This window comes from Tachypleus tridentatus, chromosome 10, assembly GCF_004210375.1.
Source record: "Tachypleus tridentatus isolate NWPU-2018 chromosome 10, ASM421037v1, whole genome shotgun sequence".
NCBI classification, from domain to species: Eukaryota; Metazoa; Arthropoda; class Merostomata; order Xiphosura; family Limulidae; genus Tachypleus; species Tachypleus tridentatus.
Genome location: NC_134834.1, coordinates 178,825,985 through 178,852,855, shown reverse-complemented (window position 1 = coordinate 178,852,855; position 26,871 = coordinate 178,825,985). Strand labels below are relative to the sequence as shown.

The following is a 26,871-nucleotide window of genomic DNA, read 5'->3' as shown; positions in this document are numbered from 1 at the left end:
ATATTTCACAAAAGTTTTAGGTGCACGTGTTCCTCGTGTGATGTACATTACTGCTAATTGAATTCATGATTTGAATTAAAAGCATTATGAAGAAATTAAACATGAATGAATATTTTGAATTTTATATTGATTACAAACTTTGTTTAATCTCATCATTGGTTCATGAAACAAATTAATATTTTAAACCATAATAGGACAGGTTTGTGTACTGCTGTGCTACAGTGGTTTTATTGTGGTTAGAAATACCTTTTAAAATATATGCTTATAACTGTCTTAATCTAGTCAAATTAATAATGCTGTATAAAACACGACATTAGAGGTTTCAGTTTGATTATTCAGAATAGCTCCATACACTGTTCTGTATAATTTATAAACTGGTGTTTTGTTTTCTGGTTTTTTGATGATCTTTATTTCATATTTTGTGTGTTATTATTTATTTTTAATTTTGTGTTATTTGCACTAGCCTATTTGTAGTTTTTAAGATAAAATTATTTTTTCAATTAATGTGTATAAAATTAAAAGATTGTACAGTGTACAAAAAGGAAAACTATTACATTTTGACAGAGAATACAAGAGTACAGTATGTAATTTGATAATATCAATATTTATAATTATTTTATATCACTAGGATACAGGATTTCAGATAGTGTGTATCAAGAATTGAAGCTGAAGAACAATGAATTGTATCTTACCTAAATGTAATGTTAGCAGTTGTGATGAAATCAAAGTTAAATTAAACCTTTTTTCTATTATTGTAATACTTCTTCATCTATGGTATTTTTGTAGGAGTATTTTGAGCATGAGTTTTCTTTGATGCATCACATGAAGTTAGAAACAATGAGGAAGGGGTGAGTAAAAAATACTGCTTAATATATTTATTAATCAGCATTGAAAAATTATTACATCTAAAAGGGTAAACATTGTTGAGAAATTGGTTTCCTGTTGGTAAGTTTGATATAATATTTTAGTTTTTATTACTTTTTTTCTTTTCTTTTTTACAAGTCTTCACAGTAATTTAACCAAAATCGTCTGTACTCCATTGAACATGGCTGGATATATGGTTTTATCTGTTTTCTTATGTCCCCACAGTGGTGGGCACAATAGAAATGATTATAGGTACAAACAGGTCCAAAAGTCACTTTAGTGTGGAAATAATGTTTGGGGCCAAAGGTCCTGGAAGCTGGAGAATATTTTACTGTTTTTTGTTGTGAAAATTTCACTAATTTCAGTAATTTGTAACCCAATTTAACTTACAAATGTTGTAAAGTTAATGTTTTAGTGTACATATTTTTTCTATTAAATTATTTTTAGGATTTGTGTCCTGAAAGCTAGAATAAAAAAATTTTGTGGTGAATCAGACTTATGTTTGTATTCCCTATTGTTTGCCACTGCATGCCAGCTTAAGTATACTTTATATCTGTGTGGCTATGTACATGGACCAAAAGTTTAGTACCCTGGAACTGATTGAAGCTTAGTGATTAACTCTTTCCATATGGGCAACATTTTCTGCACATGTAGGTTTTACAGAGTTATACTGAAAATTTAATTAAAGTACTTGGAATCAAGTCATAGATAATTTTTCATATTTTAAAATTGTTATTTTAATATCATACTTGACATGAATTACACATTCAGTGTACAGGTTTGTATGTTATGCCTCAGTTGCCCTGTTTCACAATCACATCAGACTTCATATGCATTGCATGTTCACTATACAGATTTGTTTATTATATGAGTTACCTTTTTTCTCACTATCAATTTATACTTCACATGAATCATGTGTTCATTGTGAAGGCTTTATATTTATTAGAAATTATTCTGATGTCTATTAATATATTAAAGTGTTTCCATATTTTTTTTAACCTTTTCATGATGGGTTGTGAGTCAAAAGGTGTGTTGTCACATTTGTTGACTTGCATTCAAAAGGTTTTTGAACTACTATTATATAATTTTCTGTAAATAAGTTTGAAACCAAATTGTAGATTATAATTCAAACTTTAATATTATATATGAGTTACTTTCTTAGATTAAAAGTAAGTATTAAAAGAACACATCTAGATATGGGTTTTAATAGTACGTTGAATGTAGCACTGGTCAAAATTAGATGTTTGTGATGTCAAAATACTAAGTCTGTAGTTTTGTACAAATTAGGAACTAAAATTACTGATATTGACAAGTTGGAATATAAAATAAGAACCTCTTGTATTTTTATTTTGCCAAGAAATGGCTAATGTACTGAATCAAATACAGTGGTCATGTTCACATCTTTCCATTTTTGGAAATGATTCGTTATATACACCTACTTCAATATATGACGTGAATAACCAATCGACAGCTTAGAATGCCTTCCCTTGTAGCTTTTTCAGCCATTTTAATTTGTGAAAAGGTTACCACTTTCTTTCAAACCAAGATTTAAAGCAGGTAGGTTGTGTCTTTAGTCTGCTTGAAGTTTAATATATTTTTAGATCTAAACACAGTTTAGTTACTAAGCTTTAGTTATAATGGAATTCTGTGGTATCAGTTTAGTTATTTATTATTTGTTGGTTATTCAACTATATATATAAAACCTAAAAAAAAATTTGTTTGATATCCTCAACATGTGAAATTTTAATAGGCTTAGCAACCAATGTCCAGTAGCAACCAAGTTCAGAGGTTATAGCTGGAAGAGATAGTTATTTACTTTACTTTTTTATTTATTGTTCAACATTTTAAGAAAAATAAGTTCTATAACTTATTTCTAAAGAGTAATAATCCATAAACATATATAATGTATAATAATTGAAATGTAACTATATATCATAAAATATTAGTCCACTAAAACACAGCCAAAACTGCGTCACTCTGTAAAGACTAAAGGCTAGTTTTGTATTATTTAATATGGTAACATGAGTGCCTGTACACCATGTCAGTGTGAGTTATGACTTGGCATGACTGGAAGGTCAATATGATAAAAAATAATTAATATACAATGTTATGACACTCAAGCTACTAAGACTAAACATTTGTAGTTTTGTGTTATAATATGCAGTTGTTCTAGCACAAAAAAATATAATTTGTTTCCTGAATCTTTTATGATGGTTATGAAATTGGTCAGTTCACATACCCCACATAGTTAGGGTATAGAAAATAACACAAAATATAAAGTCTTACTGAAAACAAACATTTGAAATGCACTTAGGAGGTTTTAGAGATCACATGAATATTTGAGATTTTGGGGATGAAAAATAGTTTTTTTAAAATCACAACATGAAATCACTTTGTACTCAGACTAGTAATGAAACACTTGATATTTTCACAATCAAATCTTTAAAAAAATGTTTCATTAAAAAATCTGATTTTTTGTGCACAAAAAAATTTGTAAACTTAACTAAAAGTCTACCAACTTTTGTGAAGATACACATTGTGTCAAAAGTTATGGTGTAAATACTTAACATGCAAATATGTATACAAACTCGTATATATAATATCCAAGCCTGTAGCGAAAGGGTTAAACTGTAAATGATGTGACAACCTTTTATGTGTTTTAAATATAAATTAAAAGTTGTGCACCTTTTTGCAAGATATTATAGATGTAACTACAGTTTGTATAATTATACATGATCTCATCTTCATGTTAAAATACTTTTTTTGCAAGCTTTCGGTCCTCCTACTGGAGCCTTTATCACGTGATAAAAAATTTTATAGCTCGGCACTCTGTTTTCTAAAAAATGTTCGGGTAAAAGGGTTGAAAGGTCAAAATTAGAATTATTTTAACACAGAATAGTCCATGTATAATTGTACATATTAATTTACCTATTTTATGAGTTTTAAAAATTAATTACAGTTTCATAATAAAAGCTCATAATTCTTCACTGTAGGAGAAGTCATTTCTGCACCTTATGTAAGATCAACATTCATCGTATAAAAAATTATGCAGATCATCTTGATGGAAGAAGACATCAGAAAAAGTTAAAACGTGCAAGAAATATTTGGTAAGAGTGTTGTTTACTGGGGTAATTAAATTTTCATTATGGGTCTTTTCTGTTTTATATATACCACTTGTTATAACTTATAAGCTAAAAATCAAGTTATGTGACATATTTTTCAGCCACTCTTTATTGTTGAACATCATGTAAACTGCATAGACACTGTTTTTTGTTTGATAACCAGAAAGGGTTACAAGTCTTAACACAACCAATAAAAGTTTATACTGTTTTCTGTATTTTGTTTCAAAGTAGTTCTCAAAATGCAGTACTAATTGGAACTATGTTCCTGTTAATCTGAATTTTTTTAACAACTCTTAGAGAATGCTGTGAAGTATTAATGATTTTATTTAAAACTGTTGAATATACTACTACTTGTGAAAAGAAAGAACACATGCCACAGAACATTTCTGTGTATAATGATGGTTAATTTGCATATAAGTACAGTAAGTGGAATGATCTTGGTACATTTGGAGTTGATAGAAACAACAGATAATCTTAAAACAGTTAAATGTATGTGAAAATGAAGAAGCTAACATTGTTACTTATGTAATATGTTTTACTTGATCTTAAATTCAAAATTTAGTTATAATAAGAAATCTGTTGCATATGAACTGTCAGACTTTTCATGTGAAAATTTGAAACTCGATTTTTAGTGGCTGCAAGAAAAGCATTATCATAAATTTCTCAGAATAATAAAGTATATTGTTTGGTTCATTCAGGTTAACTTTATTTTTCTTACTTCATAAATTAAATTATTGATATTTGTCACCATGGGTAAAATTGATATTCATGTAATTTTCTTGTACAAGTTCAAGCTTGGTCACAGTGCAGCAACAGCAGCTTGTAATTTCAGTCATGCTTTTGGTGATAGCACAACTAATAAGCACACAGCACAATGTTGGTTTAGGAGATTTCGCTCTGGTGACAAGCCTTGAAAATGAGCCTTGGGGCTACCCTCAGACAGCCATTAATGAGGAAGAATTGAAGGCCTTTGTTGAATCAGATACTTGCCAAACTGTGAGAGAACTTGCTGACAAACTTATTGTTTATTATTAGCAGTTTTTCCAACAGTTGGAAGCAATTGTTAAGGTGAAAAGGCTAAATAAATGGGTACCCCATGAATTGACTGAAAACCATCACACAAGTTGAAATTTGTTCCTCACATGTTATTCATGCCAAAATGACTTGTTTCTTCATAGAATTGTGAACTGTTATGAAAAATGGATTCTTTAGGACAATAAATGATGATCCAGACAGTGGCTCGTTTATGAAGAAGCACTGCAACGTATGCCAAAACCAGCTCTTCACCCTAAGAAGTTTATTGTCAGTGTTTGATAGCCATCAGTTGGTGTGATACATTGCTTATTTTTAATCCCAGGAGAAACAAATTCGACAGAGAAATATTACTGTGAACCAAAAATTATGCATCAAGAGTTGTTTGAAAACATCCAGCAATAGTCAGTCACAGTAGACTCGTATTGCTTCATGACAATGTTCAACCTCATGTCTCACATGTTACTGTTCAAAAACTAATTGAATTTCAGAATGAAACTTTACTTTATCCACCGAATTCAACACGTCTTTCCCCTACAGATTATCACATTTTTAAATACTTGGACATTTTTTTAACATAAAAAAACGTTTGCAAACCAAAGGTCAGTTGAATGTACCTTCAAAGGCTTCATTGCATCAAAAGACATCCAGTTCTTTAAAGATGGTATTTAGAAACTTACGACTTGTTGGCAGAAGTGTACTGAGTCTAAAGGAACTTATTCTGAAGAAATAAATTAAACAACAAAATGATGTGCTTGTTTCATATTTTCCTTTAAAAATCTGGTATTTCATATGCAACAGCCTGATACATAGAACTTGAACTGTACATAACATTATAACAAATTTAGTGAAACATACAAAAGATTATTACTTTCAAAGAATAAAGTGATACAATACAATATTTATGTTAACAAGCAGAAAGCCACAAGGAATTTGTGGTCAAGTTAGTATCTTCATTATGTGGTATTTTTTAAATAAAAATTATTTATAATTGTAAACATTGAAATATGTAAGTCCAGTTGTATATGGGTTGTACTATATAAAACCTCAACTAATGTTAGGCCAAAATTTAACAAAGAGATAAATTAACTGTAACTGTGTATGCTTTTTTATTTTATTTTAGTTAGAACTAAACATAACTGCACTTAATTCTATTGATAAATAAACTGAAAACGTTATTCTAAGATCTAATATTAGATATTTTTGAAAACTGTGGTTAAAATGTTTTTGTACAAAATGGTTAGTAATGTACATTTACATCTACCTTTTGTTGTTATTTCTTCATAGAGCAGTTGCACTGTTTTGTTCACTGAGCTTTGCAGCTCACTGCAGCAGGCAGGCTAGCTGTTGTGAAGTTCATAATGCAGCTCCATGGTTTTTTATGTAAATTTCTTACTGTGAATGTTTGTAATACATACCAACAAGTAAAATTATAGTATGATTATCATTTAAATATACAGGGTAAAACAATTTTAAACAATGAAATACACAGGACAAAAGTAAATTCTTTAACTTTGAATGTAATATAAAAATACCATTTAACTCTTTCCATACAAGGTCAATGAATATGAATGATCTTCTAACTATAAGGTAACCATCACAGTTTCCATAATAGAACTTTTAATATAATATGTGTGTCTTCATGAAATCTGGCAAGATTTTGGTAAACATTACATGCCTTTTGTGAGCAAAATATCAGATATTTTAATCAGTATTTTTGCTTAAGATTTGCCCAGTAATATATAGAATTAGAGTATAGACTGTCTTAACTGTAAAGGAAATTTTCATGATATATAATACTTTTCTTCATCTGAAAACTTTGAAATTTTACTTTCATGATTTTAAACTTCCTGAGTAAATATCAATTTTTTTTTTCAGTAAAACTTTATATCTTATATGTTATTATCTTTACCATAACTGTATACAGACTTGGTCAATTTGACTGACCTCATAACCACTATAAAAAAATATGAAAAACCTAAATTACATTTTTTTTCTAGAATGACTGCATATTGTAACAGAAAACTACAATTGTTTACTTTAAACACTTTAAGGCTTGTAACAGTCTACCTCTGTATCTGCTTGATTTTATTGTTTCTTTGCCAATTGAACTGTGTTTAAGTAATAATCTTGCCATACATGTTGTAAATCATTCAACAAACATAGTTGAAGTTACCATATTGAATGACAGAATGCAATAGCTTCTTATGAGCATACTTCTTGCAGAATTATTAGCTTTCATTGTTTTACCTAATCTAGCCTAGTTAGTTTGTCATTTTTACAATTTAAGTCTTTTATAACAAATTAAAATATTTTTGAGAAATGAGAAATTTGACACTTGCCTTTGACCTCTTGTATGTTTCTTTTGTAGTTTGATGCTGGTGAAGTTTAAATCATGTTTTTTAATAATGATGGAATTTATATAGTAAATAGTGTTTATTTATTCAATTTGTACACCTAAGAACACAGGATAATAACATGCATAAAGTAATAAATGTTCTATAAATATAGTTTTAGTGGCTTTCCAACTGGAACAAGAGGAGCTTAAAATAATTTACGTATCTACTTAATCTAAACACTTCAAAAGATCAATTTTAAAACTGAAGATGAAATTGACAGTATTTTTTATTAAAAACAGTGTAGCATTATATATCATTCATTATATTAAAAGGTTGTCTTTCTGTTGGTAATAAATGATAAAATATAAAATGTTAGAGAAAACTATTGAGAGTTTGTGAAAGAGAGGATGTGAAAAGTGGACATGGCAAATGAGTCTGATTTGCTAATATATGACTCCAAATATAGAAGATTAAAGGCTATAAAAATTCAACTTTTCTTCAGAAATAACTATATTATAATGTGTAATTACTTTAAATTTTGTATTTTAGAGAGGAGTTGTAAATAAATTTAAGGAGGAGGAAAATTTAGAGAACAAATTTCACGATTCTAATACGAGGAGAGATGGAAGATTAATTTATATAGTTACTTACAAAATTAATAACTTAAAACTTATATAATATTAAAACTTCAATATATTAACTATATTTTGATGCCAACTTTATTTGTATACGTTGTTTGCAATGGAGTTGAATTAAAATTTAAATGTAACTCTGTGAAAGTTCTTGACATCCTCATTTTGAACTATCTGTAGCAAGAGAATTAATATGTAATTTTATAAAAGTACTTTACTAGTAAAGAATGCAAGTAGACACATAAATAGACAAAAGAAGTTTTAATAAAGAAATTTGCACATCAGATATTCAGTGATCCAAAATTATCATTCCTATTTTAAAACAAATAAATAAGGAAATACAATCTTTAACATCTTTACACAAACTGAAACGTTTTTTATTGTCCTTTTGTTTTACTCCAGTGACTAGTATTGCTCTGTAGAATGGCAACCATGCAAAACTAGGCTCAGTGCATTGTTTGGCTTACAAGGACCAAGCAAGAGACTGTGGTGTAATGTAATTACTGATGACAGTATAGAAAATAAGTAAGGGGTTATGTTAAGGATATCAGTAGTGCACACTTACAGCAAGAATCATGGAGCTGAATATCAGGATAATGGATGCTAGTGTAACTGTAGACATTGCAGTGAACATGGAATGAAATTGAATATCAGATGTACTGATCGTTACTAATGGCTAGTTTGAATACAAAATTATTTTCATGTTAAGATTAAAATATGCTTTTTTCATCTCAGTTTTCAAATTTTATTTGCATAACTTCTATATTCTATTAAATCAAAATGAATTTTTTTTATTCAGTTAAATTTTATATCTTATTTTTTATACCCTGACACTTGATTAGCTCAGTCAGTTTGATTGACTTTATAACCACCATGCAAACATCCAAAATAATTCTAAATTATTCTCTCTTTTTTCTCCCTCAAATGACTGAAGTTTGTAATAGAATATTACAATTATTTGTTCTAAATAGCTTAAGGCTCATAACAGTTTACATTAGTTTCATTTTATTAATACTTTTTAACCACGTGAAGCTAATAATTTCATGATGCAAGATGTAAATGACATGCTACATGTGTAGCTCAACTTATGATATAAATTGATTTAACTCACAAGCAACTCACAAACATACCTCATGGAAAAATATTTTTTCACAATATAATCTACTGAGTTTGTAATTTTAAATTTTAGTTACTTTTACAAAAAATAATAAAAAAAACTACAATTTATATATGGCTTCTTGTTTTTGCTGTTGGCCTGCTGGGGAAACTTAAGCCTAATAGTTCTACTACATTATAAAATATTTATTTCAAATATGCAATTCAGAACACAAGATAGTAAAACACACAAAGCCACAATACTGTCATGTGAATGAAGGATAATACTTTGTGTTTTTAATGTTGCTTTCAGTCAAGATTATCATTTTGTGTCTTTTCTTGCTTCTGGTTGTAGATGTCCCCTGTGCAAAATCCTGCAAGAAGAGATGTATATGTATCCAAATAAATTACTTATATCAAACTGCAGTCTCAGCAATCTCTGGATTTTATTTCTCTCCACTCTTCATTCTTACTCTGTAATTTTCCCAAGATTTGTATGTGAGTTATTAATAATAAAATAATAAAGGAGATCCAGGAACCCATTGACTGGCTGATACTGCTTCAGAGATCCACATTTATAGTGACTACTGTTGAGATGAGGTTCTTTGCAAGATTTCTTTGGCAGTGTATGTGTAGCTACCCTTCAAAATTTACTGAACTAACAATAACAGAAAAGGGTGGCTATATACCTGCTCGACTGGACAACTTCTATTGTCCTTACTTGTGGCAACCCATTATCCAGTCTCTCAGTGAGGAACCTTATGTAAATGAAATTACTCCTATTTGGCTAGCATACGTTTTTTTGCTATTCTCCCTATTTGAAATCCTCCCTTTACATTTTTTCATATGGAGTGAGGGAAAATTCTTGCTTCTCCAGTACCAAGCTGCTTAGGAGTTTGATGTGAAGAGTTTTTCTTTGGGTCAGTGTAATGTTAGTGATATCCTCATGGGCAAACTTCTTGATCAGAAGTGGGCTAGTGATGTCAAAATGGAAGAATAAAATATGCTACCCCAATCTCTCCAGCTTATTCCTTGTGGTTGTAACTAGCCAGATAGGTTATTGGAAAGCACATGTGGGACTTGTATCTGAACCTGTATATTTTCTGATACTGTGAGGATTGACATACTGTTGCAGCTACATTTAACTTGTATGGTCTGCCAACCTTCTCGAAAAACAATGTATAAAACAGAATATTCTTATGGAAGAATCTTTCTGAACAGCCTCTTATGGTGGATTAAGAGTATTTCCTGCTTGAGATGGATATCACTTTCCCCAGTGGACGATACACTCTATGAGTTTTCCTTCTTGCTAACATAGTATAAAAAGGAGCTCATCTTTATAACTTCTTCATACCTGTCCCATCACAGTCTTCTTAATATAGAATTCTAGTTGTTATGTGCAGGGTTGAGTAAAGTAGTCTGAAGTGTAGCATTTGTTTTTTACCTTAAAATGTATTTCAGATTAACCCACCCATCCTACCTTCCCACTTCAGTTATGTCAGTTTGCCCTATCATGGATGAGCTTTTTGTTTATACAAAGTTTTCAAGGGGAGGTTCTGTGTCATCCTCCTGTAGTGAAGGATTATAGTCAAATTATGATTGCGTTACGGATTAATGAGTGTCTTGTTTATTATGTGTAGGGATACAAACTCCTCCAAAGCTTGTGCAAGCTAGAAACTTTTCAATATTAGTAGTGAGGCACTAGCTTTTTTGTTTTTTTTGTAAGGGTGAATGTCTATCTGAAGTGTATTTTTCGGTAATGAATGGTTTAACTCTCATGCCCCATGTGTGCATAGTTGATATATCTTTAAGCTGTTGTGTTAAACAAGGATTAAATGAGATAGGTTAACATTATATTTGTTTTATTCTGTTTTTTATTCATTATTTTCTGTAGACTGCAAAATCTTCATTTGTTGTTAAATTTGTTTTTGCATGTTTCAGTGACTGAAACTCAGAAAACAAAACACATGTTGATTTATGTACAGGTACTGGTAGTAAATGCTACTTGATTGTATTGGCAGGGGAGTGCTTTTTTATAATCAGATTTAACTGTAAATGTGTTTATCTGTTGCTTTTAGAATTATATTGAATAAGAATATTTTAACTAATGTAAGGAAAAAAAAAACTTATCATTTGAGTGAGAAGTCTAAATAGTCGTAAAGTTTTTGTGCAAAATATTCACTCTGTTTTATATTTGAAATATTATTTCTAACAATGTTTTTGAATGTTTTCTTATTGATTAGCAAAGAGAGCTCATTCAAAGGAAAAGGTATACAAATTACAGATGAAGAACAAACATATGATTTTAAGGAAGTTATTACACCAGCAAGTATATATAAGGGTAAAAAACAACAGAAAAAGGTACAGCTTATTGAATCTAAATGTTAAAACTTCTTTATATTTTGTTACACTGTATTTTTCATAAGCAATTTCATGAATGGTTTTTTTGAAGGATAAATGTGATTCTTTTAGATTTCTGGTTTGGATTTCTAACTTAATATAGTTATTTATGGAAGTTTATCCCTCATTATCTCAGTTGCTTTCTCCTTTTATGTCTCCTAACAATTACATTCAAATACAAAATATATTTAGTCAGTTCAGTGTTTTTCAAAATTACAACAAGCTTATAACAGGTTTCAACTACAAAATTGACCTAATTTAGCAAGTACATGATATCTTGACAGATACTGATCAATTTCAGTCATTGTGAAAATATTATTGTTGCATTTTTTGCTAACATGTTCTGTCTTTAAGGTCTTTTAGAAGTAGACTTCTATTATATGAGCAGGCAATCACTTAGCGGTGAAGCCATGTATTCCTCTTCACATCGAAGACATCTGAATTTATTGATGTGAAATGACTGATTTTACGATGAATCTCTGAAATGAAATATATTTTGTATACTTAAAACATATTTAAACATTCTAGTTTTATGTTTGTGTATAAGCTCTGCTCAAGATGATTTGGTTGTAAAGAAATTACCCCACTCACCTGTTCTGCAGCAGTATAATATGGTATTCCTAATGTGTTTTGAGTAGTTGTGAAATATCTTTCTACTTTTTAATTGATTATTTGATTTGATGCTAAATCAGTATAACCTATCAGTTTATGAGGCACATCAAATTTTAAAACTTTGGGGGTTTGAAAATTGATTCATCATTCTACCATTACCATTGTAAGTAAAACAACTGTAAAATTCGATCACTGCTAACTATTGGGTAAACATACTTCATAACAACTTCTACTAAATTAACTTGAAATAAATGATCTAGGAACAAAAATTTTAAAATTGAATATAAAGATCCAAGGAAGTTGAGTTATGCACCAAAATTAAAACTGTTTTACTGAGTGTGAACTAAAGCAACTTGTAATCATATTTCATACTCAAGAGTTAAGCCACATTTGGGTGTATACAGCTTAAATATTGCAGGTATTCACAAATATGACTTTGTGACTGAAAAAAAGAGTAAGATGTTATTTCTAACAAAGCGTTTTGGAAATCAAGAGAATATTTTTTTCATATGTATTTTTCCCTTTAAATTAGAAACACATGAGCCATTTGAACCAATGATTTGAAGAAAATTATTCTGATTTAATTTCTTTATTTTTGCTGTGAAGAAAGAAGTAGTTTTACTCTAAGGACCAGTCATTAAAACTGCTTAGTTGAAAATGCATTTCTGCAGCAAATTAAAATAAGTGGAGAGTTTCTTTGAGAAAAATACAATTGCTTATCAGTTACTGTAGGAAGAAGACATTGGTTTTGTATTTTAAAATCATAAAATCTTAAGTGATCTTACAACTTTACTATAACATCACTATTTTGGAAATTTCCATTCATCCAGCTTTTATCTGACTTATAATCATTGCAAACTTCCATTAAAGGTGGTAGTTTTGTGGTTAGCTTGTGGAAAAGAAAAAAAATTGCTAATTTTCGTTAGTAAAATTGCCTATATTTTAATAAAATCTTTAAAATAATCATTATGAAAAGGTTATAAACTGAAAACTTTGATGTTCTAATTTGATTTTTTTTTATTTAGAATTTTGGATATTTTTGTAAGTGCAACTGTTCACTTAGCATCAAGGATAATTGTTTCTCCTGATATTTTGCCTTGTATAAATACATATTTATTACTTTGTCACATTTACTTGACATTAAATCTTTACATTGTTACTCACTTAGAGTGTATTTTGACATTACTTGCACTGTTAAAAAATAAATTAATATGTGTAAAATGGAGTGGACTTTAAGCAAACATTCATTAGTAACAGTCTAACAAAATATTGCTGCATAAGCTAATCTGTTAGTTGTCAAGGAGAAAATATATGCAAGATTTACCCATGGTTGTTTAAACAAAAGTAAATCTGGAGTAATGAAGTGTATGTAAAAATTATAAAAAATATTAAAATATCTATTTTCATTTTTTAGGGCCAAAGCTTTGAATATTGTTTGTAAATTTATATTACTATTTATTTTGTTTATTTAGTTTTTTTAAAGAAAAGATGCTATCCCCTTCATAGCAAACCAAAGTGTTGAGAACAAATTGCAATCATAAAGGTTAACAAATAAAGTTGTAAGTAACAGCACATTCTCCTGGTATTTAAGTCCAATAATTTGTAAATCAGTATTGTAGAATTGCAGTAAGTCAATAATTGAATGTTGATAGACTAATAATTATTAATTTTTTCATCTCTTAGATATCAAATGAATATCAAGCTTGCAAAAAACAGACAAAGTTTCCTTTAGGGTAAGTAAGAGCAGTACAGTGTAAGTTGCATCATTATTTCAATCAGTGAAATAATTTTAGAAAAAAAACAGAAATATCAAATATTTAGCAGATGTGAGATGTGAACCACTGAAAAAGAATATAAACCTCATTATATTGTGGTGATGGAAGACAAATGTTTTTTTTTACATGTAGTTGCAAAAGTAATGCTTTTCAGAACTAAAAAAATATAATTATACATACACTGAGGATATCATACAAAATGTTTTTAGGTTTATATATATAGTTGAATAACCAAAGAAATCATAAATAACTGTTCTGATACCATATAATTCCAATATAATTTATTAAGCTTAGTAAGTAAGCTGTATTTATGTAAAAACATACATGTAACTCATCATGAAAGAATTAAGTGAATTTTGGCCAGAAACAAAATGGATTATTTTTTTATGTCAGATTTGGAATTGTCATTTTTACACATTGTTTTATAAGGTACAAAATATTAATAATTTCACTTTTGACATATTTTTACTGTGTATTATTTTTTTAGCTGTCTGTTAATTACATAGTTTAAATAAGGCTGAACCAAGCCCTGTTGTGATTGATTTAAAGGTTGGCAATCTTTCCAGAGTGTTGTAATTTCTATAGAAATTAACATTTAGTTGTTTTTTTTTAATTTTTCAGTCATTACTATACTGTAATGTAGAACTTTTGAGAAAGATAATATTTGGCCTGGCATGGCCAAGCATGTTAAAGCGTGCGACTCATAATCTGAGGGTCGCAGGTTAGCATCCCCGTTGCCCCAAACATGCACGCTCTTTCAGCCATGGGGGCGTTATAATGTGTCGGTCAATCCCACTATTTGTTGATAAAAGAGTAGCCCAAGAGTTGGCAGTGGGTGATGATGACTAGCTGCCTTCCCTCTGGTCTTACGCTACTAAAGTAGGGACGACTAGCACAGATAGCCCTCGAGTAGCTTTGTGTGAAATTAAAAAACAAACAAACAAAGATAATATTTTTTATTAAAACAGTATAAGGTTATCAGTCCAGTGAAGTTCAGGAATATAATATTTTTACCAATCAATAGCTTGTTTAACATTAGTGAAGGCCAACTGAAATAATTATGATAGCAGTGAAGATTATGTTTGTTTGGATGAAATTGAAAATATTATTTTTAATATTATTTACATGTAATATCATATCTAGATTTTGCACTTATATAGTTGTAAGTATATACATATACACATACGTGTGCGTGATTTTAAACACAGTTGGAGGTTTGATATATTTTTAAAAGGTTTTTAAGTTTCAGTTTTTTATGTACTTAATCTTATAAATTTGCATCACTGAAGAATAACCTGTAGGTAATAAAAATTGCGATTACAGTTTTGTACAATTCTAGATATAAATGCTCAAGCAGCAAGGTTCACCACATTTTATACGTGATTGACATAAAATATGTTGTTGTTTTTTATGTTCATGAGTTGTTAAGAGGAAATAATGTACTGCCTTGCAGAAAATACTTTTCTTTGGCATTGTGCAATGTAATTTTAAAATTTGTTATCATTAAAAAACGTACAAATATTTGTGTTTTTGATGAGAAAATCTTTCAAAAATCTAAGAAGTTATTGAAAAAGACTTATTACTACACTTTTTACTGTGGAAATATATATTTGTTTAATTAGGCTGGGAAGAGTTTGTGGTTCATCTACATCAAACTTCTTATCATTCTTAATTATTGGAAAAGTGTTACTAGTCAGCACTGTTTTAGCATCAAAGGGTTCTTTATTTTAATAACTCAAGCCTTTACTTTCTAATACAGTTTATATTGGGGTATGTTTTGAATTCTTATGTTGTCCTAAGTGTTCTGTTGAGAATATTTTGCTTTTATGGAGAAAATGAAGGCTGCCTTCTTCAAAAGGTTGTCTTTTGACCCTGAATTGGGTAGTATTTTCACCATATGAGTAGTTTTCTTTGGAAAGGACTCTGTGAGGCCCATCATAGCCAGAGAGTTCAGGGAACTTGACTCGCAATTTGAGGGTCATGAGTTTGAATCCCTGTCACACTAAATATGCTCACTCTTTCAGCTGTGGGGACATTATAATATGATGGTCAATCTCACTATTCTTTGAATAAAGACTAGCCCAATAGCTGGTGATGGGTGGTGATGACTAGCTGCCTTTGCCATTGTCTCACATTGCTAAATTAGGGATGGCTTGTGCAGATAGCCCTCACAAAGCTAAGAGCATAATTCAAAAACAAGGTAATAACCTTGTAGCTACAAGTCCAACCTGGGTGACATTGCACTATCAAATATTTGGAAAAATTTGTTGTGAACAAGATATACCAGTGTTAACATACCAGTTGTGACACCATGCTGCTGCTACATTACCACATAAAAAGTGTCCGAATGATGTGAATAATCCTCCTTATATAACATTTAATAGTGAAAGACTCATAAAATATCTTAATTTATTCAGGAAGATATTTAGAACTTGTGATCCTTTTTTTGTTATTCATTAGACATAGACCAAGCTAATTTTTTTATCAGAATTGAATGTTTGAAAAAAGGAACATAATGAGGCATGTTTCTCAAGTTTTATGTTGTTATTTTAGTGATCCATCGCAAGATGGCATGATGACAAGACAATCTTATAATATGCAAAACTTAGCTGAGGGAAGTCAGATATATCAAGAAATGCCATCAGAATTTCCTGAACCATTGACTTCAAGAATGTGGCCATCTTCATTTACTCACTCAGATGTACTCCCTAAAACCAAGTTGAAGTTGAACTCGGAAGCTTATTCTAATGAAGAAAGCCACACAAGTAGTGTATATGAAGGGAATTATACATCTAACTGGAATATTGATTGGCTTCCAGACAAGTCAAGGTGTGATTTTCCATATTCTAAAAAGAGAAAACAATTCTCTAAATTTAAAGAGTCTGGACATAATTACAACAGTAAACATAAATGGTCTCGAGAGGATCAGTATAATGATGGTAATATTGAGACTGAGCAAAGTTGTCATTATTATCCAGCTGTTGAAGAGACAGTTAATGATAGATATTATGATCAGTATTCTACAAACCAAGAATTTAAAGGTACTCATTATTATTTTACTGACTGCAACACTGATGGATCAGAACAAAATCTGGAAAGTTTATATTCTCAAAAAAGAATGATAGAGAGAGATTTATCAAATTTAGATAACCACACTAATCCAGAAGATTATATAAGAAGACCTCATGACAGATCATATCTAGTCACAAATGAAAATATAAAATCTAATAATCCATGCAAAGGGAAAAAATTTCAGAAAGCCTTCTCTTCTACAAAAAGAGATAATAGAACAGGCTTATCTGAACAAGATGGTACTGTACGTTATACCTCATTAAAGGAAAAAAATAAGAGTGCTTATAAAAACAGACGTTACACAAACTTGAGGCAAACAACACGTGGTGCAAATAGCAAAGCTAGGTATAGTATTGAACCAAAATGTAATGAAAAACAAACTGGTGTAAATACAAATAATCCATCCTGTCACAGAAAGAATGTAAACCCTACATCTTATGATAAAAAATCGAGAAACGGACAAACATGCACTGATTTCTATGTGACCACAAACACTACTTTGGACAAAAAGTCAAAGCATTTAGGAAAAAAATCACTTTGTGTAAAATCTAAAGCTACAGATGCTGGTTTTGGAGAGGTATCATTATTAACTGTTGATAAAAAAACACCTGAAGTAGACAAAACAGCTGTAAAATCTCTAAATCCTAAATCTGTACAATCTTCCAGACAACCGGACACTGAAAGAGCTATTTTTGGTGAAAAAACACTTTCTAGCTCTGAGCAAGGAAATAATGGTAATGATATTTCTGTAAACAGTAATAAAATACAAAGTGAATCTGTTGGTTCAGAGATGTTTTCAAAGGTTAATAAAGAAAAGTCTAAAGATAGAATGCATATAATGACCTCCAAGTTAGAAGGTCAACCTAAAGTAATGACTGAAGATTCATGTCAGTTTTCAACCTCATCTAATGAATTAGATGCTCAGTGTTTATCTTCATCAGTTGAAAGTCAAAAGCTTGCAAAGCTCACAGAAGTTTTGGAAAAATCAAAACATGAGATTAGTGCGTACAACAAAGAGCTTTTGAGTCGTCTAGTGAACTTCCCTCGCACAAGAAAAGAACAAAACCAGCTAAGAAAATGGATTCATGACTATACTCAGTCGTCTAAGAAATTAACTCTTCCCAGGTTCAATCTACAAATGGGTCCCAGTGCTTCTAAGGAATGTTCTCCTTCAACAAATGACATTGACCCAAAGTTAAACAGTCTTGTGACAGAAGTAGAACTAAGTGAACTTTCCATTGATGTTCTCAGTAGTATTGTACATATGTTAGAGGATGATAGTGAAACAGAGATATTTTCATTAATGGACTGGAATTCTCCTCGTAGAAATATATGCTCTAATTTGTCAAGTACAGAGAAAGAAATTACTGAGAGCAGCAAACAGCCATCAGTGTTAGAAGCAAAGACTCATGATTCACTTACACAGTTTGAATTGTGTTCTGTTAGTAGGGATTCAGAAATCGATTCTGTACCACAAGACATTTTTTTAAAGCCTCGTCCACTTAAGAGGAATGAACCAGACAATGACTTTCAACAAAATTCTGGTAAGAAATCTCAGGTAAGAAAAACATGTTTTGAAGTTCAAAATGTTTTCAAAAAGAAATATTATTGGATAAAATTTTATTAAAAAAATTGTAAAAAAACTTTTGCTGTTAACTATATAACTTTCAATAAGTATTAGATTCTTCATTTTTCTAGCTTTTCTTTATCAAATTTTGTTTTTTTACACATTCCATTTTAACTCTTGGAATTAAGCATACATGTAATTTCATAAGGTTAACTTTACATGTTCAAAAATAAACTATGCACTGCTTTATACAGTACAGATTTTTATGCGATTGTCAAATTCAGTGAAAATTTAATTTTTTCAGTGAGATTTTTAACTAAATTCAAATGGAAATATAAACAGGACACATACAGGTTTGTGTGTAAAATAGTTATTAATATTCTTACCTCTACCTCTTAGGTGTTTTTTCCCAAGCATCAGATCTCTGTTTTGTTTTTGTTGGACCAATTTCACATTTCCTAATATTAATGTTCTACATGTGTATGATATGTAAACATGTATAACTCATGATATCATCTTTTTGAAAAATTGTAGTTTAACTAGCATTAATAATGTATACTTCCTGTGGCCAAGTCTGCATCATTCTCATGAAATTTTATTTCCCTTTGAACTTTTATTTAGTTATATCCTTTATGATAGTTTTTATTTTGATTAAGTCAATTATTTTAATTTTCATAACTTCTCATTGATTTGAGTTTTGTTCAAAAGAATTTGACTTTTTTTTTCATTAGTTTAAGCAGTTCTTCTTGTTTCTTTAAATATCATCAGACAAGTGAAACTATTTTTTTATCATTTTCCTTTAATTAGATATCTTCATGATTATACTACAATGTGAAAACTGTGGGAAGGACACAGTCTGGTGATAAGCATGTCATATTGTGGATCTGAGCATCCATAGTATATATCTTATTACCATAGAATAACACTACACTTTTCGATTCATTAGTGCATAACATCATTAGAGTGATGATCAAAACCTTTAAAAGTTGCTGATTAATTGCTTTCTCTCTAGTTTGTCAGTTTAAAATTAGGGATAGCCAGTGTAGATAGTCCTTGCATAGCTTTACCTCAGTGTCATAAGTGTCCAAAGAAAATCTTTCTAACTCAGTCTTATCTGAAACTGTTAAATTAACTGTTTTTTGTTTTGTTATAACTTCCCAGTTTCTGATTATTTCCAGGTGTTTAAAAGTAATTTTTATTCTAACTATTTGTATTTGTACTCAAAATGACGTCTTCAATCTTTGGTATTATCAGGGAGCTGATTTATACCGGTAACAAGTTTTTAATGTTTCTCTACACCCATATTTGTTTTGTTGTTTTTTTCAAAACTAAAGTAGTTTTAGCCAAGATCAACAATTCACATAGAAGAGGGTATTTTTTTCTTTAACCATTAGCATGTGTAGATAATAATCAGTGATGACGAGAAAACCCACTTGTAGAGAAAATATATATATATAGAAACAGCTGGTTTGAGTTGAGAAAATTTTTATGCAGAGAAGTGAACAACGTTTTGACTTTCTTCAGTCATCGTCAGGTTCACAAAGAAAGGAAGAGATAACTGACCGATAACTGGCCACATGTTTGAAGGGGGTTATGTAACTGAGTATAGGAATGTAGAGAGCGTGCTTAGACGTTTGATTATATTTATTAATATAGGTACAAAGGTGTTCCTTTGTATTGGTTTATTTTGGGCTTGAGTTGTTTTATAAGTAAGGCTTTTTTAATTTTGTATTTGTTTATATTTGGGTGTTTTCTATGATTATGTTGTGTTTATTTGATTTGCAGTGTTCAAAAAACGTGTGAAGGTGACTTTTTGTGTTCTTTGAATCTGGTTTCCATTTTTCTACTTGTTTCTCCAATATAGAAGTCGTGGCAGTTATCACATTGTATTTTATAAATAATGTTGGTGTGGTGTTTGTCAGTGTAGTTTTTACATAGTATAGACTTCAGTTTTGTGCCTGGTTTTGGAATAAATTTGGTATTAACTGGAATGTCATATTTTGTTACTAGGTTTTGCCACATGTTTGTTATTTGTCTGCTGATGTCGGGAATATATGGTATGCAGCTGTATATGGTTTCGTGATTTTTTTATTCGTTAGATATATTTACATTTGTTGGTTGATTTAGCTTTCTGTCTAGGTGTGTGCGTATAATGTTTTCTACGGTTTGTGGAGGAAACTTATTGATGTTCATAAAGTATTGTTCTGTTTTGCCTAATTTGTCATAACTTATCTGGTAAGCATAGTGTTATGGCTGTGTTCATTTTGGTTTCTTAGTATGTTGAGTTTTGTTTTGTTTTTTTGTTTCATGTGCTGAGTCCTCTCTTCACTGACCTAAACTGTTTGTTATTATTGTTACAATTACTTCCTATTATCCTGGCCTTATTATCAGCAGCTTCTTACATAAAGAATGTTCTTGGTCACATCTTACTTATTTCTTCATTAATCACCTTTACTGGTTGTTCATCAGTGGAGCAACATTTCAGCTTTGTCCTGTCCCAACTCCTTGTATATATACAAGGGATTCTAGGTGATGATTGTGGTAGAAGTAATAAACTGTATTTTAATTATTATTTTTACAGTAAAGCTAAATTTAAGTTGATTTGTTTATCACAAAAATCATGCCATCCTTCAAATACTAGGGGAGTCTAAAGAAATAATATTTGGCAAGCTGGATGTATATTTAGATATCGGAAATAGTACAGAAAATAGTGGTTGAATTAGGATCCTTCTACACTTAATAAGTTCTGTTTGTTTCTTTGTTTGTAATAGAAGATAGAGTCTGTGAATCATTTGTAGATAATTATTCAAGGAAAAACAAGTTTAAAGACATACATAAAGGAGTAATATTTACTGACAAGCAGTTAGTATCTGATATAGTTAATATTCATGGCAAAGCTAAGTACCTTTCTTAAAATGTTATTATTTTTATTACAGAAAGTGATAGACTCCACAGAAGTGATCATCAAACAAGAATGTGAATGGGACAGAAATGGTAGTTATTTAAACCCGACTAATAGCCAATCTTGAGAAGTTTCATTCAGTATTATTGGTTTTTTTTAATGATAAATTTTGGGTGTTCTACTGAAGCAAATTTTCTGTCTGTTGGACTGTAAATATAATACATAGTACAGAATGGTGATTGATTGAACCTTATCAGACATGTGGGTTGCTCTTTCTGAAAGTGATAAATAATAAATAAATAAATGGTTAAATAAAAATTGTTAAAGTTCCTTAATTGAGCACCATGCTTCTCTGTTTGAAATATAAAACACACTTTATTTGTTTATATACGAGTAAGGAGTTTGTTTCAATTAATAAATCATCCAGTTACTAATTAATCAGCTGATATGGTTGACTATTATTTTTCTACTGCTATGTAATACTTTTTTGAATATCTGAAATGTGGTACTGTTAGTTGGTTGCATAATGGAGAAATGTTAACTAAAGGAAAAATAATAAGAATAAATGCATTATGAGTTCCATTGTGCAAGTATTCTGGTAATGAACTATTATACATTTTATGGAAGAGACTGCTGTATGTTAAATTTAAGTATAACTTGCAAATTTAAAACAGTAAAGGGACTAGATACTGCGATATTATTATATATAAGCTTAATTGAAGCTTTATATAAATTCAGTTGAAAAGTACCATGCAACACTTAGTGTATGTATTTGTGTTGTATGTGTGAGCATGCAGGTGGCATCAGATTCATACAAGTAACCCAGATTTTCATGATAAAATATTTTTGGTACATCAGTGTTTTTTGAATTGTATAATTGACAGAATTTGTCAGATTTGTGTTTTTCAAATGTGTGTGTGTGTGTTGTTGATAATTGAAGATCATGATGAAATAACTTTATAGATACTGAAGTTATTACCAGTTAATTGTTTGGAATTGAAGAAATGTGGCTTTTTAACATAGTGCATGGATTTCACTGAGATGTTTTGTATATTAGATCCTTTCTGGAATATTGCAATGTGAGATGGTTTCAGGTTGATAACTGTGTTTTACAGATTTAACAAAACTGACTTGGTATATATTTGAGTAAGATTACAAACAGGTACTGAGCTCTATAAATTTTTTTGTCTTTAAGTAAATAATAGCTTTGATATTAATATGTGTTTAAATGTTAATACATTCCATACATTCAAATAGTACCTTTAAACTTTGGAGAATCAAATATTTTATGTTCATCTGTTTAAATTTTGTTCAGTGTATAGCATCTACTCCAATGAGGAAGGAGTTTTGATTTTAGTTGTGTATTCTTTCAGTATGCATTTTAAAAAATATAGCCTGTTCATGTTTTATATATAATATGTAGTTTTTGAATGAATGTTAAACAGTTATATTTCTTGTGTAATGTTTTCTTTGTAGAAGCACAATCTGAGAGTATTGAAAATGAAATTGCCAGTGCTGTGTTTCCAGTAGGAGAGCAGCTAAAGTGTCAGAAGGGTAATATGCTAGAAACACAAATATCAGCATGCCAAGATCAATGTATGGCACCAAACTCAGTTGATTTAGCAGTTTCAATTAAAACTGAACCTGTTGAGCCAGAAGAATCTGCAGAAAACACTTACCTGAATAGTGATTTTATTGTACAAGAGGATGAATTGAATGTTGTACACACAGATGTCAATACCTCAGAAACTGAAACTGAGCATAATGTTACTCAGTTTTTAATGGAAACTTCTCAAATGCACAGTGGTGAGACACAGTTTAATTCAGAAGGTTCAGTAGTAAATGGGAGACATGCTTTCCTCACCAGTCAAAACAGTGAACAAACATACACTGACTCATGCCTTCCTCATGACCATCAAAGCCAAATTTCTACTATTGTACCCTCCACGTCAGTTCTACCTGATTTTCCTGCTCCTTCTTTGGAAAGCATTACATCACATATAAAATCAGACTTAAATTCTAGTAAATGTCAATCAACATATTCATCTTCTGGTGTCCTATCTCAAGAAACTCTTAAAGAGCTGATGGCAGTGACCAGAGATGAAGAAACCATCCAGTCTGAGTTGAAGATAGCCAACCAGACAATGGAACATCTTTTAAATTATTTACAAATGTGGAAAAACAGAAAATTAGAGGTAATATTTAATGATAATTTTCACTGTCTTTTCATATAACAAAGATTATTGTTTACTCTAGTTGTACAGACATAGGCTATACCCTGAAATAGGTTAGGTAAGACAAAAAGTGGAGTTGATGTTGTTGACTAGCTGCCTTTCCTCTAATCCCTCACTTCAAAATTAGAGATGACAAGTACAAAATTCAACAAACAAAGTCAGAGTTTGATTTTTGTCCATTAAATATGATTTCTTTGACTTAATTGTATAACATGGCCATATGTGCACTTAATGTATATATATATATATTAAAAAAAAATTATTTGAGGAGTGAAGTTGTCCTTTCAGCTTTACCGAGTCAACTTGCACATACCTCTTTTTTATCTTGCCCTTAGTTTTATTCTATTTTGTCCTAATTACTTTGGTTTCTTCATTGAATAACATCTTCAAGATTAGTTTCTTTGTTGTTTTTGTATACAGAACAGTTGATCACAAGTATTTTATCTTGGGAGAGATTTTCAACATCCATATTGAGTGTGAATATTGTTTCTTACCTGAAAATGTATTTCAGATAGAAAACTCTCCTATCTTTCCTCCACACTCTTGCTGCATTTTGCTTTCATTGTCAAGAATGAGCCTACATTCAGCGACTGGTGCTCATGGAGATTACAACACATGGAAGATGTGTAACCTTGTTAATGGTTGAGGACTACAGCATACAATGACATCATAGGCTGACCCAATACACTTTGATATTTGTAGTGGTGGGGGCCTTGTTCAAGACCAATGGCAGACACACAAACTTATACATAGTGTGCATGGGGTAATACCCCTTAATGATGCAGAAATATGAGTATCTTTCTGAAATACATTTTCAAGTAAGGAAACTGTTAATTTTAACAGCATTATATTCTAAACCTTTTTGACATCAAGCTTAACTACATTTTTTCTTTCATTTTTAGTTACAAAAAGTTGAAAAGAAGCTGAGAATGAGGAGAAATCAACTTGTACAGAAACTTCAAAGTATGTTGATGGTGTCTTTGTAAGTTACAGAATGCAACTGTTTCTTAACTTTGTTACCAGTGGGGAAATTCTAAGTTAACTTTCCATTTACTTTCAATGATTATAAGAATTTATGAGTGAAAATAAATAGTATGTAAACAAGCATCTATTTCTGGAATGAATAATGTTATCATAAAATGAAAATAAGCTTCATTGTATGGAAATCTAAAATCATAAAAATAGAATGTTGAAAATATAAAGAAAATGAAGGCATCAGTATTTATGTAATCCCATAAGCATGTCAAACATAAAACAACATTTTTGGCTTAAATTTTTTATCAGTTATTGCCTAAAATTCATTAATGTAAAGAAAGAGAGAAAGAAATGCAAGTCGAAGTGACAACAATATAAAACAGTGGGTATCATTAGCATAACCATTCTTCATAAAATAGTCAAATATTTGTCATTAAAGGCAGCTCCTCATCTGATGCTATGTTAAATTAATTATTATTTATACACTGAGTGACCTAGGTTAAGATGTTTTAAATGATATTTTGGCCCCATTACTAAATAATTGGGTGATAATTAGGACTGTAAATACAGTAGTAGGGCGTGTGTTATTAATATTATTTTGTCTCTGTATGCTAATTAGTTTTTCTTTTAGATCTAAAATGAATGAAGTTCTTTAAAAATTGTATGTTTCATGAAATAATTGTATATTGTGTCATATTTTACCTTCTGTAGGGATGGATGTTTGTATAGCTCATAATTAACAATGTTGTAGATCAACCATTAGCACAATCAACCATTATTTTGATCCTTAATCAAAGAAGTGTATAAATTCACTTTGTCACCATAATATGTCTCTTTCATTTTGTCTCTAATTGATCATTACACCTGTTCTACATAGGCCCTTGAATTATTAGATATTACACAGATCAGGTAACTGTGCACTAGTTTAACCACACGTGCCCTGTTAAGATAAAGAATGATGGGTAAAATGTTTATTCCTATTCACACTAGTTAATGTAATTGAAATTTTATCACATATATACAAAGATCAGAAAGTGCATTCTTATCACATACTCTCAGTTTTTGCAAATAGTAGTGCATAACGGTGTACATGTTTTCCAATTTTTATTATTTACTCATTGCATTCTCGTACGGCTCTTTGAAAAAGTAACAAGTAACAGATGCTTAGTTCTTGTTGTTACTGTATGATGAAAACAGTGATTAACTCTTTTAGCACGTTGGCTCCCATGCAACCCACAGGTGAGTCGTGGTAGTTTTCCAGTAAGATCCACATGACCCACTGATGAGTTGTGCTCTGTTTTCTTTTCAAAGGGCTACTTATTGGCTGGGGTACAGTGGCTACATATACAATTTTCCTAAAAAAAAGTAATTGTAAAATGACTAGTGAGACCCTGAAAAGTATCGGCAAAATAGGCTTGGGAGCCAACGTGTTAAAGTAAAACTACAAATACTGGTAATACAAACTATGCATGCTCCTCATATCACTGACTAAATCAGATAGTTTCATATGAGTTTAGGTTTCAGTTTAATATGCACAGTGTGTTAATCATATTTACTCATTCACTTTACTGATGGTAAAATTAAGTAGAAATAATGATAAATAAATAAACATATCAAAATGTACAAATAATTTTGTGTATTTATCCTTATCTTAATTATGATTAATAAATTAACTAAGCATCATTAATAATAATAACAATTTATCTACTAAATATAACTTACACATGGTCATGCAGTTGATTATGTAGCAAGTATCATGATTACTGTTGTATGTGTCACATTTCAGGTAGCCTGGTGAGGCCTCAGGTATCACTGGCACTGAATACAACAGATAAAATGTGCTGACTTATTATTACATATGTATCTTTGTTTTCATTCATAAGTTCATAGAATTGCTAATGTAGTTTTCTCCCATTGATGCTGTGTGTATTTGATGTGTTCTGGGGACAAGAAGACTAGCCTGATAGTTCAACAGTTTTCCTGAATGATAGTAAAGTTAACTTAAGTAAAACTAATAACAATAAATAAAAATAATTAAAATGCATAAATAATCCCATGTTCTTAACCCTTCTCCTAATACTAGTTTATAAATTACTTAAATAAAATTTATAATAATTATAATTCATTACTAAGTCAAATTCATACCATACAGTTCTTCATGCAATTCATGATATAAATAGTTTCTTGACCATTACTATTCTATCATATTCTAGCTGGCCTGATGAGTCCTGGTATTGGATGAAGACCTTG

General features: G+C 30.2%; 1 protein-coding gene across 6 annotated transcripts in view; it reads left to right on the top strand.

Moving 5' to 3' along the window:
• Window positions 1-26,871, top strand: part of LOC143231029 (uncharacterized) — a 64,024-nt gene that overhangs the window by 7,126 nt on the left and 30,027 nt on the right. For 5 of the 6 annotated variants that reach the window (XM_076465501.1, XM_076465506.1, XM_076465502.1 and 2 more), the window contains exons 3-10: window positions 787-848; window positions 3,858-3,971; window positions 11,328-11,445; window positions 13,780-13,829; window positions 16,425-18,501; window positions 21,447-21,504; window positions 22,889-23,607; window positions 24,549-24,609. In XM_076465501.1, the coding sequence (XP_076321616.1) occupies window positions 787-848; window positions 3,858-3,971; window positions 11,328-11,445; window positions 13,780-13,829; window positions 16,425-18,501; window positions 21,447-21,504; window positions 22,889-23,607; window positions 24,549-24,609 (3,259 nt within the window). The remainder of the gene's footprint in view (window positions 1-786; window positions 849-3,857; window positions 3,972-11,327; window positions 11,446-13,779; window positions 13,830-16,424; window positions 18,502-21,446; window positions 21,505-22,888; window positions 23,608-24,548; window positions 24,610-26,871) is intronic. The other variant, XM_076465507.1, reaches the window with a different exon arrangement.